This window comes from Protopterus annectens, chromosome 10.part0, assembly GCF_019279795.1.
Source record: "Protopterus annectens isolate FY-2018-M chromosome 10.part0, PAN1.0, whole genome shotgun sequence".
NCBI lineage: Eukaryota > Metazoa > Chordata > Ceratodontiformes > Protopteridae > Protopterus > Protopterus annectens.
Genome location: NC_056744.1, coordinates 1,753,769,451 through 1,753,784,140, shown reverse-complemented (window position 1 = coordinate 1,753,784,140; position 14,690 = coordinate 1,753,769,451). Strand labels below are relative to the sequence as shown.

Genomic DNA, 14,690 nt, shown 5'->3' with positions numbered 1-14,690 from the left:
CGAAGGGCGGAGACACCCAGGAGGCGGAAGGCTGGGCCCCAAAGGCCTTGAGGAAGACTGACTCCTCAGCTGAAGGGGTTTTGGCTTGCCAGTCACCTCTCTGTTTCAGAATCTCCAAGATATCTGAGAAAGAGATATCATCAGAAGATGATTTGGGGGACCCTTCTGCGTCATCGAGGTCAGTATCCGATGTAACAGACTCATCTTGGGAGTCTACGTGCTTCCTCTTACACAATTTCTTCCGTGGGGGTTCGTCCGAAGCAGTTTCGGACGGACCACCCGGAAGAAGGGAACCCCCGATGGGGGTATCCTCAGGCCCTGGGGCCCCGCTGCCGGGGGGCTGCAACACAACAGAGGCACCAGTCTCCAAATCTAGGGACGGTGAGGTAGAATCTTGCTGAACCAGCAAAGGCATGGCCAGCGCGCTCCTCATGGCCTCAAAGGCCGGACCTCCAGAATCCAAGGAGGTCACTGGTCTAGAGGCCACGATGGCACTGGGAATTCCAGCAGCCGATGCTCCGAGAGGAAGACTAGGCACCGAAGCACCCAATCCCAAAGTATTCCCCTCGGGCCCGGCTGAGGAGGTCGCAGTACCAAACCCTGAACCGGAGGACAGGGTAGGAAGCACAGTTGGAGCCGAGAGACCTCGAAGGGGTCTCTGCTCCAACCGTATGGCTCCGCTTTGCTCCACCACCACCGACTCCAACAGCTCCAAGGAGGTTGGAGGAGGAATCGAATGTGTTGGAGGGGGGATCGGCTCCGACGCTAACTGTGCTGGAGCCGAGACCAATTTAGTAAACACTGGAGATTGGAATAGCCTCTGTAAAACCCTATCCAGGTCCGAATCTGAAAGTCTCGATGATTTAGAGGAGGTAGACAATCGAGAAGACTTTCCTCTCGGCTCCGAGAGAGAAGGGGACCGGCTCCGAAATGGCTCCAATACTATCGGCGCCGACTCCACCACAGCATGGACCACCATCGGCACTGACGGAGCCTTCTCCGGAGCCGAGGGGGAAGAGTCTGAGCTGCACACTTCCACCGGCTCCGAAGCCATTGGAACCGATGGAGGTGATTCACCTCTCGATACTCCAACCTGCGGCTCCGAAAGCAATGGAGCCGATGTAGGAGGTATCGAGGCAGACCCTTCGACCCTCGGCCCCGAAGTCAGTGGAGCCGAGGAAGAAGAGGTCAATTTAGTCTTTTTAGAAGTCGGCTCCGACGGACTTGTCGGAGCCGACGATCTTTTCTTTGGAAGCAACAGGAAGATCTAAGGCTTCCTCAAAAGAAGGCTTGATAAGCCCTTTCAATATTAATTTGTTCTTGCGTTCTTGAAGAACTCTAGATGAGAACGCATGACAGACGCTACAAGTCTCTTGCAGATGTTTCGGCCCCAAACAATAAACACATACAGAATGACTGTCTGTAATGGACATTTTATATTTGCACCGGGTGCATTTTTTAAAACCTGACTTTTGTTCCTTAGACATGATACAGGCCACAACAAGTACAAACTCTAAGGAAATACTACAAAAAGCGCCAACTGAAAAGCGCGAGACACACTGGCGCGAGTACTGGTGAAAGATTACCTCACGAAAATTTAACAAGTTAAACGGCCCAAAGCCCTCTAATTTAAACGGGCTTTGCCCGAAAAACAACTAACCAAAAGTTAATAAAAAACAATAAAACAATAAACAATTAGCACTCAAAGGTAGGGCAAAGGCCCTCTAACTTAAACGGGCCTTGCCCGACTGAAGAAATTCAATTTCTGGAAACAAGCACTCAACAAAAAACAATCAGAAATAGCAAGAAATAGCTGTTAAAACAGCTGTTTGGTTTATATGGACAAAAATTCCCTAGGTCAAGGACCAATAAGGTAAAATTAACCACTTAGCTCCAGCCAAGTCGAGACCACGTCCAGCTTGTTAAGCGGCAAACGAGATCTGGGGGAGCAGGTGTAGTGCATCCTGGGATAGGGAGTAGCCCAGCCAATGAGAGACTTCGTGCTAGTGTATTAGTTGCCGAGTCGGAGCCGATGGATTGGCTCCGAACCCATATGTTGTGAATGTAGGCGAGATAGGATCCCATTACATCTGATAATGTGATCCGGACACAAAACCTTAAGATACGTCTGAAGTCTGCATGAATAGGGATGTGATGATGAGCATCTTTTGAATCTAGTTTTATCAGGAAACTTAAAAGAGTAAGAAGAGGTAACAAGTTGTGAAGTGACATCATTTTGAACTTGGGCACTATCACAAACTGGTTTAGGAAAGAAAGATCTAGAACTGGTCTCCAGGCATTTTCCTTCTTTGGCATCAAAAACATCCTTTAATAAAATCTATTCCCTGAGGCAACATATGTTGAAGGAAGGAGTCTGGTTTGGTGGATGAGGAATTACTCCCTGAAGGGCAGGAACTTCCTTCTTCTGCCATCTGTAACTTGATGAACAATCTACAGATCCCATGTGCTTGAAAATATCTATTGCCAAAGACAGAAATGGAGATTCAAACTTTCTGGAAGGGAAAAGGTACTGCCAGGGTATGAGGATGGACATAGTCCCTTAACTCATTCCCTCCAATGGAGTTCTGGAAGTTTGAACTGTAACTTCCAATGGGATGAGCCTAAGGTCTCTGACAGAATAAAATTATGCCCTCATATTTCAAACATTCATATCTCTGGAAAAATAAATGTTACTAAAGAAGTGCAAATGGTAATCTATTCAGGACAAACTATTTTATAGTGATAGTATTCATTAGGTTCTAGGTTTTAAACTAGAATTTATAAGCCACAGTAAACACTGGCACATTTGTAATATTTTGTAAACAACTTACAATATCTCAGCAAGCACAAAGGTTACACACATACTGTTATCAGCATTTTGTTCATCTAGCTGAGAGCTTTCATAGGAGGCTAAGTAGTTCTGCATGTGCTACTTTTTGTCAATATATTTAGAAAAACATGACAGTTATGACAATATAAATACATGTTATACAAACAACAATTAACATCTCTTTACCTACATGAGACAAAGGTCAAATATCAACACAGTTGTGTTTGCCTTGTGTAAGCTTTAAGATAATATCTTTTAATGTTTTGTATGTAGCATGGTTTTGAAATTGTTAATGCCAATATAAACAAGCAATATTTGATGTCTAAAGGTATCAGTAGAATGTAACTGCAGAAACACCTGGAGGTGTCACCTGGCTGTAGTGAGTTAAAAAGTAATTCTGTCTTTTGTTTTGTGGGGGGTCCTGAAATTTTTGAACCCCCCCCCCCTCCTTGCCACTGTTTCTTTAACTTCTGTTTACCAGCATTTTGCAGAGGCTGATAATTTTGTTTCTTGCCAAAATTGGACAAGGGGGTTCACAAGCCCATGAAATTTTGGAAAGGGGGGGTCTGAACAATTTGAGAGATTCCTTGAATCAGTTTACCCCTCTCATCACATTTAAAATCTCATTTTAAACATCTTCTGGGAGGTTCTGAGAATGCAGACAGGCAAACTTCCTTAAAAAAGTATGAGTTGTCATAGCCCTGGAAGAAGTATTAACTAAGTCATACACGCACTATAAACAATGAGGTAAGAGCTGTTAAATGGAAGAAACTAACCCATGTAAAGCAAAGCAAATTTTTCTCACAAGAAGAAACTGCTGACAATAAATTCCTCATGCTTTCACAATTAGCCAGAATTAACTTTTATATGTGTGCCTGACAACTCAAAATTCTGAAATCAAAGTTGCAGAATCATACACTTTTCTCCTATACTTCTCAATTATTAGACTGGGCCAGCAAGGATGTTAATGGTGACAGCAGCAGCCCCTTTCCCAGGGATGGGCAGAACATTCTGACTAAACAGGAAAAAGGAAAGCCATCCCTGCTCCCTCTCCCAGGACAGTCAAGAGTGGCTCTCCCTTGCCCACTAAAGGGACCTCAACAGATGCAGAGGAAGTAGCTAACCCTTGGTCCATTGCTTCTGTAGGTACTACACCAGAGGTATCCGGAGTAAAAAAAGAGAGGTCTGAGGGACCAGCTTTGGCCACAGCAGAGTCACCCACCTGCAGATGAGGCAAATTGCTAGCCTGCTGTGGTGGCAAAGACTGTTTATTTAAGTTTTTCTTTTTATGACTGAAAGAAGGACTAACCATGGAACTGGTAGTTTGTTCCATGGTCAAGATGAAAATGGTGCCCCTTTTCCTGGGAAAGTCAAGCAGCACAAGGTGGTTAAATTTCAAGTTTAAAAAGTCCCTTTTTCCCAATAAAAACACAGTCAAAAGCACTTTAGTACACTTTGCCAACCCTCAAAAGTAACATAAACATATTTTTTTTCAGAGAACAATAGTTTTAAACTGTTTTTAACAACTTTTTTAAAATGACAGGAAAAAAATACACTCTCCCTTAAAAGTACAGTAGAGTTTTGCGATAGTCCATTAAAACAAAAACTCCTAGAAGAAAATAAATTCCTAACCAGGAAAGTACATTTAAAGAACAAATTTATAAATGCGGAAGTCATTTTCCCCAAAGGAAACTTGTCTGCCCAGCAATGGAACAGTATAAGCTGACCATCGATTCTCCAAAGCTCGCAGAGGAATGCTCTTGTTTGGAGGCAGGATAGGAATGAAAAGCTTGATGGTTGACCTGCCATACAGTTTGAGCATGGGAAAGGTGCCCTAAAGCTCTGGAATCTGGACAGCTGTTATATCCTTGGCAAGATATAACTCATATAGCTCAGGCTACTGCAGCACAAATCAATATGATGATCAACAGATTTCCTTCCTACTAAAAGCTCTAACATCAATTCAATTTTAAAATGGAAAAAAGTATAGATTTGTTTATTAATACTTTTCTGACAAGCTGTTTTTAACTGTATAGCATTTGTGCATCTGGACGATGGTGACGAGTAAAGGGACTTCAAACCAAAAGCAGTTTTCACATAGGAGGTCTGTATTATATCTGAAAGTTAAGCTTTCCCATGCTGGCAATGGTGGGGAGTTTAGATTTGACTATTTCCTAGATGACCTGGGTTCAACTAGCAGTCTACGTGCTCAGGGAGAGACTGGAATGACTTGACAATGACAGGTTATCCATTATGGAGGTGGAGGGTAAACTGTCACAAGAGCTCCACCCTGGAGGAATGCTCAGGATGGCAGCATTTACAGTTAGGGACTCTGGTGATCACAAGCCCATCAAATAATGTACGTCCACTCTAGCTAGAATCACAGGTATACAGCAGCACAGGCAATCACACAGAGTCCAGCACAACTGGTACTAAACAGTATTTTCTGGTCAGCAGTGGAGGGATTATTAGAAGTGCTTAAAAATATTACTGTCTCAGGACACTGAGGGATTAGGAGTAATGAATATGACAATAAGGTTATGTGTATGAGGGTCACAAGGAGAATGAAGGCCAAAAGATGCAAAAGCATTAATCTTTTCTCATAAAGATATTTTTTCAATGTATATTTACTACTTTCAATGTGAGTGAGTGACATTACCAAAGCTTCAGTTTCTGTGCTGCAATCTGAAATCACTAAAAAAAGAACTGCTAGCACAAGACATTACAAACCACATTAAATAAGATAACAAGTGCCCGCTTTATTTACCTTAGACACAACATTGCTGCAGCTATTCTCGATCAGACTAGGAGAAAGTATTCTGTTTCCATTTATTATGTTAACCTGTAAAGAAGGATGAAGCCAGTGATGCAAGTTATAACCAGATATCATCTCTACACAATCTTCCAACAGCATATTGTTTTATTTCACTCTGTTTTTTTACCTTCATCTCACTCAGATTGGCATTGCTGTAATTTGGGGTCTGAAAAAAAAGAAAGAAAAACAGATCATCTACACTTATTCATATTGGCATCTACTAATCACTGTCAACTTCCACCAGTGCATGGCTCTATAATGTAGAAACCAAATGCAACCCAATCAAACATACAAGCAAGGCGTGATAACAGTGCTGAGTTTAGAACCAGTTCCCGAAACACAGCACAAAGGACTTTTTTTTGCCTGTATAGCCATAATGAATGTTGAGTGGATTGATGCGGGGGTCTGATGTCAGTACTCATGCAAAAACAACATACAAAACATACCTTTAACACTACGAAGCCTGAGTAGTAGGTTGATGCACTGAGGAATGGTAGATCACACTGGTTATTCAAGTTTGTGAAAATTCGTGAGCATGTTATATTGCGTCTCTGTAGAAATCCTACAAAAACAACACAAATGTTCATACTATAATTAAATGCAGTAATTACCACCTCGCCTTTTGCTTGTGGATAAGTAACTGATTTATTAAATTATTACAGATGGCAAACTATAAAATGCAGAGCATGCAACACATACGTGTGTGTGTGTGTGTGTGTGTGTGTGTGTGTGTGTGTGTGTGTGTGTGTGTGTGTGTGTGTGTGTGTGTGTGTTATTGAAAAGTTTGACAACTCATTTGGTTGAACAGTTGGTGTAAGTTTATAAACAGTGACTGCACATATAGCCAGTTGCTCATTTGTGCCAGTGTGAGATGGTCAATGTAAATGGTGCACGTATGTAGCAGTATGCAGGAGAATGTACAGTGAACTGGTGAGGTGATTATGTGAAAGACTGGGATTGAGATTATACCTTTTCCCTGCTGTTGTGTGATCTCAGAGGTGGCATATATAAAGTAGTGTGGGTTTAGGAGGGCTTGTTACCCCACAAAAAACTCTGGTATGAGTGTTTATGTTGGTGTGGTATAGCACTGTTGTCACAGAAGTTTGTTTTGCCTGTTGAGTTTTTTTTTTCATTTGATGTTATTAGATGCTGTACTGTGGATGCGCTTGTTTGTTTTTGCTTACTTGTTTAGGTGGAGGTTACTGCTTTGTTTAGTTAGTTTTATACACACACACACACACACACACACACACACACACACACACATAAATCTTTTCTCAAACATTTTTTTTCACTGTATTTAAAGCTGTAAACAAAAAAATGAATACAAAATACTTGAATGGGTTGCAGACACTGGGTTAAAAGACCAGGTACATCAACATCTGTTTGGTCGACGCAAACAAATAGCTGAGAAGTGTGCCAGATCTACAATCCCTAGGTAGGGGAATATTCCCTTTCCCCAGGGATTGTGTGATCTTGGAGTTAGTCTTTCCCCAGGGATTGTGTAATCTCGGAGTTAGTATATATAATTAGCAGGGAGTATGGTGGTGCAGGAGATGTTTTACAAATCATGTGATATTCCTTGAACAGTAAAACAAAAGCACATCTCGAGGTTAAAACAAACCCAGTAAGAAGTAGCACAACACAGGAAAAAGAACACTAGGAACACACCATTTCACACAGTGTACAAAAACTTTAATACAGCAAAGAAACAAAAGCAAAGCTTCAGAAGAAAGTTCTTTCTCAATGCTTAAACACATACCAATAGATACACTCTCGTTAAAAAACACAGTCAGCCAATCAGTACAAACAATACATTAGATTAAATCAGAATGCAATGAAAGAGGAGGATCCATGGGAAGACATACTGAAATGATTAATAAAAGAACCTTGACAGAGGAATAAGAAAGGCCATAGGATAGTAACTCACACAAATATTGTAAAACTAGAAAACAACTAGCCCTGAATGGGTGCTGGTTATGTTGTTGGCACCAACTAGAAAATGTTTTTCATTTGTTAATATATGATTTTCTAGTAGTAGGCCTTATTGCCTTTATTAGTATCTGCTGAACATCCTCAGAAAACAAGCATCTAAAAGGAATTAAGTCCCTATCATCCAGGCAGTCAAATGATGATGATTGATGTTGGGGTGTATCAAACACCCCTGTTCTTGTGTGAGTAGATCCATTCTGTGAGGAAGCTTGTGGTAACTGCCCCTGGCCATTTCCAAAAGAAGGGAGAACCATGGTTGCCTGAGCCAGAAGGGAGTCACCACAGTGATCTTGGGGGATTCCTTCTGAATCTTCAGAAGTACTCTGGATATTAGTGGAAAGGGTGGAAACGCATACAGGTACAATCTTGTCAAAAGAAAAAAAAAGGCATCTGTCTTCCAGGCGTTTTTGCATGGAGTCATGGAAAAGAATTTTTCCAGTTGATTGTTCAGAGAGGAGGCAAAGAAGTCTATTTGAGCAACACCTAACAGATGGATCATATCCTGGAAGTCCCCCGGATTTAGTTTCCATTCATGATGGTCTGCAGTGGTCTTGCTCAGTTTGTCTGCCTTACAGTTTTGCTCTGACAGAATGTAGGATGCCTGTACAATGAGATTGTGCTGTGAAGCTATTTCCCAAGCCAACATGGTTAGTCTAATAAATCCAAAGTCCTTCAGAATGCAGGTACCAATACATACATTGTGAAACAATCCATATTATAGTCAGTATTGTTGCAAAAAATGTGCAACTCACTTCAGTTTAACTGCTCTCAGTTTAAGGGCTGGTACAATAGAAATATGATCGAGTCCTGGGAAAACACAGGTGTCCAGGCGTAATTGCCACATCAATTCCCTAAATTCAAGCCTGGTTTCCCAGTCACCACCCCTATCATCATGTTTAACACACTCAAGAACCCAAAATTTAAAATCAGCTCCACTACACTGCAGAACATGCCTAAACAGGGCATTCGTATTTTTTCTTTGGCTAATGTCATACATATGTTCATATATCCTGAACCTTAGATTTCTCTCAGTTTTACCCACATAAAAGGCCCAGCAGGTGTTGCAGTAGGCAAGATAAACCACTCCTTTTGTGAAACAAGGTTCTTGAGTGTGTTAAACATGATAATAAGGCTGGTGACTGGGAAACCAGGCTTGAATTTAGGGAACTGATGTGGCAATTATGCCTGGATGCCTGTGTTGTCCCAGGACTCAATGCATTTCTATTTTACCAGCCCTTAAACAGAGCAGTTAAACTGAAGTGAGTTACACATTTTTTACACCAATACTCACTATAATATGGATTGTTTCACAATGTATGTATTTTTTAAATGTTTTTTGTACAAGATTTTATCTTATTTTACTATTTTATTTGTGTAATTGATTGACAAGATTTTGAACCAATGAATGTGCTTGGCTGACAATTTAAATGTATAGGAAACAGATCCTTTTGATTCTGATGAAGTTTCCTGTTTTGGAGATGAAAGTGCTAAATCTTACTGTCTTTTGGAATAAAGAAGTGAAATTATACCCTGGTGTTTCATTCATTGTGGAGGGACAGCCTTTATTGGTACCTGCATTCTGAAGGAATTTGGATTTATTAGTTACGTGTTTCCTTCGGTTAGTCCATTGTGTGTTACAACATGGCTAGTCTGCAAAGGGGGTATGACCTGGTTCCCTGTTGCTTGCTGATGTACCATATCACTGTGGTATTGTCTGTTACCACTTGAAGAGATTCTGGGGACCAAATATGCTTCAGAGAATTGAGTGCCTTTATAAGGGCAAGCATCTCCTTGATATTCATGTGCTTGCATCTGTCGTTGGTATTCCACACCCCCTGCACTTCTTCCTGAAACTGCTCCCCAAGCAAAGTTGAAAGTGTCTGTGGTGATTGACTGCTTTGAAGCAGGGAGGAAGAAGAGGATATCTGTCATCTCTAGCAAAATATTTCTCTTCTGACAAATCCCAGCACTGGGATTTGAAAAGATAAAGGGTGTTGATGCTGGGATCAAAGAGATTTCAGATACCACTGTATATTTCTCATGGAGTCTTGCCAGGGGTATCATGTGAATCATAGATGCCATGAGACCCAAAATCCCAAGGTATTCTGTTACAGTGACTGAAGTCTGAGTGAAAAACCTTAGAAACAGATTTAGATAACAATCTACTTTTTCCTGTGGAAGAAAAGCTCTTTGACCTGATGTGTCTAGTTGACATCCCAGGAACACAATCCTGTGTGAGGGAGTCAAGAAAGACTTTTGAATGTTCTCTTGGAATCCCAGCTTGTGCAAGAAATCTCTCACCCAAGAGAGATTTCTAACACTTTGAAAAAAAACTCTGCAAAGATAAGCAACTCATCTAAATATGGAAAATGTGGATTCACTGTAGCTTGCAATGAGCTACAAATGGAGCTAGACACTTTGTGAACACTCTTAGTGCAGTCAGTAGTCCAAAGGTAAGGCAGATAACTAATCATGTGATCCAGATGCATAAATCCTTAAGAAATGCCTGAAGTCTAGATGACTAGGGATGTGATGATAAATATCTTTTAAGTCTAGTGTTACCAGGAAACTTGAAAGAGTAGGATGAGGCAACAGATTGTGAAGTGACATAATTTGGAATCTGGGCACTATCACAAACAGGTTTAGGAAAGAAAGATTCAGAACTATTCTCCAAGAGTTTTCTTTATTTGGGACTAGGAACATCCTCAAATAAAAACCCTTCCCCACCTGGGAAGGAGGAACTGGTTCTATCACTCCTTTGGGCAGCATGTGATGAACAGGTAGAAACAAAACAGTCTGATATGTAGGATGAGGAATGACTGCCTGGAAAAGAGGAATTTCCTCCCACTGCTATCTGTAACTCTGATGAATTATTTTCAGAACCCGTTTTTCTGAAACAATCTGTTGCCAAAGAGAAGAATGGAGATCCAGACTTCCCAGAAGAGAAAGAGGGCTATGGTGGGAGGGAATCATAAGGTCACTTGAACAGTCATTCAGACTTGTTGGAGTGCCCTTGGTTTTTGGAAGGTTTGAAACTTCTTTTTGGAACCTCCTTGCCACTTCTTAAACATCTGTTTACCTGAATTCTATTGAGGCTAGTTATTCTGTTTTTTTTTTTTGCCAAAATTGGATGAGGAGAAAGAAAATCCCTTGGACTATTTGGAAAAGAAGGGCCGAAAAATCTTAAAGATTTCTTAGATAAGCATGCCCCTTTCATCACACTTTTTGACCACCTCTGCAGCAGAGGGGCCAAACACTAAACCTCTGTCCAAAGGAGAATTTAAAATGTCATTTTTACATCATCTTGAAAGTTCTGAAAATGAAGCCAAGCAAACCTACTTAAAACCTTACCAGTGGCCATAGCCCTGGAAGAAGTATCAACAGAGCCATACACACACTGCAAACAATGAGTAGTGACCTGTGCAATAGAAGAAACTGAGTTATTTAAAGCAGATTTTTCTTCACAAGAAGAAAGTGTAGATAAAGCATTACTCATACCTTCAGAATAAACCTTAATATAGGAGTCTGACAGTTTAAAATTCTGAAATTCAAAGATGCAGAAGTATATACTTTTTTCCCATACCTATCAATAATTTCCCCATCCTTATAAAAAGAGTAGGATTGGAATTAACTAAGAACTTAGCAGCAGACATATCAACTGATACTACAGCCGTTGGGTCAGGTTTGGCAAAACTGTATAAACATTTAAAAGACTGACAAACTTTATACATTCTATTTGCCTTTTTAGGGACAACTGGATGACTATTAGGAAAACTGCAGGCAGCGAGACACAGACCTTCTAAAGCAGACAGGACGAGACAGGAGAAAGGGGTGCAAGTTCTGGAAAATCCTTCTGTAACAGCTCATAGTCTTATTTGAGGGACTGAGAAAACTCAGTGTTCTACCCCTGAAAACACTGGGACATTCTAACAATAGTCTCAAAGAAAGAGAAAGCCCTACAGGGAGAATCAGAAAATGAACTCTCCACTAAGTCTAAATCAGAAACATGAGGACAAAAACTCTAAATCCATCCCTGCATCTTCTTGTTCAGATTCAGATTCAGAATATTTGGAAAATGAGGTATCCCTTTTTCTTTTACGAGAAACTACTTTACAAGAAGGATCAATAGCTAGAAATAAACCATGAGCCAGTCCCGGTAAACTACTCTTATCCAAAGAAATTTGAGGAAGAGTAGATAAATGCTTGGTTTTCTCTTTCTTTTTGACAGGAAAAATGAGACCAACCATGTTACTAATGGTAGCAGCTTCTACCAGGGTGATGGGCACAGCATTCTGATAAAGAGAAGCCTTCCCTGTTCCCATTCTCAGGACTTACAAGAGTGGTTCTCCTTTGCCAACTGAGGGGACTCCAAAAGCTGCAGAGGATGTGGCTAACCCCCCCCCCCCCGTCCATAGTGGCTGTAGGTGCTACACCAGAGGGATCTGAGGTAAAAGATGAGTGGTCTGAAGTACAACAAATGGCCACAGGAGTCACCCATCTGTTTCTGAGGCAAACTGCTTGCCTGCTGTGACAGGAACTTTTTTTGCTTAACTTTTTCTTTTTGTGGCTGGAAGAAAGACTGACTGTGGGAGTGACATTCTTTTCCATGGTCAAGCTGAAAATGGGGCCTTGTCCTGGGGAAAACAAGCAGCAATGTCAGTAAAACTACCAGTCCACAAAAGTTACTTTTTTTGACAGAAAAAAAAAAACAAAGTAAAAAGCACTTTCAAACACTATGGCAACCCCAAAAAACATAACATAAACACAATTTCTCCACAGAAAATAGTGTATCAGTTACATTACTTTTAAACTTACAGAAAAAATGAGTACTCCATTTAAAAGTACATTACAGTTTCAAGACAGTCCATTAAAACACAACACTTCTAAATTTAAAATAAATTTTCAGAAGAGCAAAGTAATAAAACATCAGTAAAAAACAAGGAAATGGAAGGATTTTTTCCCCAAAGGGAACTTATCTGCCCAGCTAAGAAAAGCACAAGCCGAACATCGATCCTCAGATGCCTTAGAAGAGCATACTCTTTGGCGGTAGTAACATTCTGAAGGGCTCCATATCCAGACTTTTAGTCAGCTCAGTTCGAGGTGCTGGACAGTTTGGGTGCATGGAAGATGCACTGAAGTTTTGGAAGCTGTCTTGCTGTTATATACTTTGCAGGATATAAAGCACATAGTTAAAGCTACCTCAGCAGTGATCAATATGAAAACCTTCATCTTTTGACAAGTGAAATACTGTCTAAAATAAATACTGACATTAGCGTCAACTGAGTCATATTTTCATTTTAAAACACCAGCATGGCTATTTCATTGGCTAACTCCTAACAAGATATGGTAAAGAGATCCTTTCTTCCCCAGTACTACACTAATACTCCATGTTATGGTGATCCACTATTTTTGATTAGTACACAAGATTCCAGCTTGAAATAATCCCCATATAACAGAGATGTAATTAAGTGGTGAGGATTGGCAGCCGTCTGCATGAATTAATAATGATTCTGTTGCAAATTTTTTTTTTGCATAGTTCAGAAATAAGTGTGTGTATATCTCTATATATCTCTCTCTATAAATATAAATATATATATATATATATATATATATATATATATATACATATATATATATATATATATATATATATATATTTTTTTTTTTTACTTTAACTGTAATACCCGAAAAGGTGACTGTATGTTTCTGAATTTCATAAAAACAGAACAGTGAAGTCAAAAAAATCAGAAATAGAATCATTTAACAAGTAAAAAGTAAAACAAGCAATTTTATGTACCGTGCATAAAAAAGGACATTACCTCAACAGAATGTATGTCATATCTCACTTATTACGTTGAAAATGTTCCCTAAATAACCTGACATATCTCAATTTTAACTCCAACAGAGGTGCCACACAAGCAAGCTAATACTTGCCATTACCAGGAAAAAGCTGACTTTTTAAACAGAATTCTTTAATCCCTAAAATAATCAACAGCTGGAGATATGACACAAAACTGGGAGATAATCTGTAAACCCAAGTCAGAGATATAAGCAAGTCTAAATCATGCTGAATACTCATATACACATTCTCCACTTTCATGGTAATGAAATAGTAATGTTTTTGAGAGTCAACATTTTCAGTCTCCATAAAATAATATTCACTGGTCATTATGTAAAATGGCAAATCCATAACATACATTTACAAACCAATAAACTCTAGTCAAAGTTCCACCAGCTTTAGATATAATATTCCAGATAAGAAAGTCAAATTCTAATAAAGTTTTGACAAGGAATAAAAGGGGTGTATGTGGATTTTTTAAACACTACCATGTTTGCAAAGTTGTAATTTGGCAGGCCCTTCTCTGCTGTTTTATTTAAGGTCACCAAGTTCCTTATGTATGGATAAACACAGGAGGCTAAGAAATATTAAAATAATCCATGGCCTTTTTGTAATAAACCCCTACAAAGATAAGTAAAACTGACCAAGTATAATTACTAGGTTACCGCCTTCATCTGCAGGTTTGATAACATTTTATTTCCAGTAATGATCTAGAGCTAATGTTCACACTGCCGGGTGGCTAGCCCTGATGCAGTTGTTCTTTCATACCACACACAAATGTATGCACATTCACACCTATGGTCACCTTAGAATGTCAGTCCACCTACTGTATGTCTTTGTAATGTGGGAGGAAACTGGAGCACCCTGAGAAAATGCACACTAACACAGGGAGGACATGCAGACTTTGCAAAGAAGGCCCCAGCCAAGAATCAAAGCAGAGGTGAGAATGCTACCCACTGTACCAATGTGCCACCCTTTTATATAAACTCTCACACACACACAAACACAAACACACACACACACACACACATATTACGCATTCATACAACACTGCACTTACTGTGCTTTGTATATAGGTGTAGATCAGTGGGTTATAGTTACTACATTATGCTTTGGATGCAGCTTTGTGTGTGTGTGCATATGCATGTGTAAATAGAATCCAAAAAGTTGCACGGAGAACAAACAGGTGCATGGAGGCCAACAGTACCTATAGA

At 40.0% G+C, this 14,690-nt stretch overlaps 1 protein-coding gene across 4 annotated transcripts in view; it reads right to left on the bottom strand.

Moving 5' to 3' along the window:
• The window catches only part of TCTN3 (tectonic family member 3), a 353,194-nt gene that overhangs the window by 177,993 nt on the left and 160,511 nt on the right, over positions 1-14,690 (bottom strand). For all 4 annotated transcript variants that reach the window (XM_044086539.1, XM_044086538.1, XM_044086537.1 and 1 more), the window contains exons 6-8: positions 6,092-6,207; positions 5,773-5,811; positions 5,598-5,672 (exon numbers count right to left, since the gene is read on the bottom strand). In XM_044086539.1, coding sequence (XP_043942474.1) covers positions 5,598-5,672; positions 5,773-5,811; positions 6,092-6,207 — 230 coding nt within the window. The remainder of the gene's footprint in view (positions 1-5,597; positions 5,673-5,772; positions 5,812-6,091; positions 6,208-14,690) is intronic.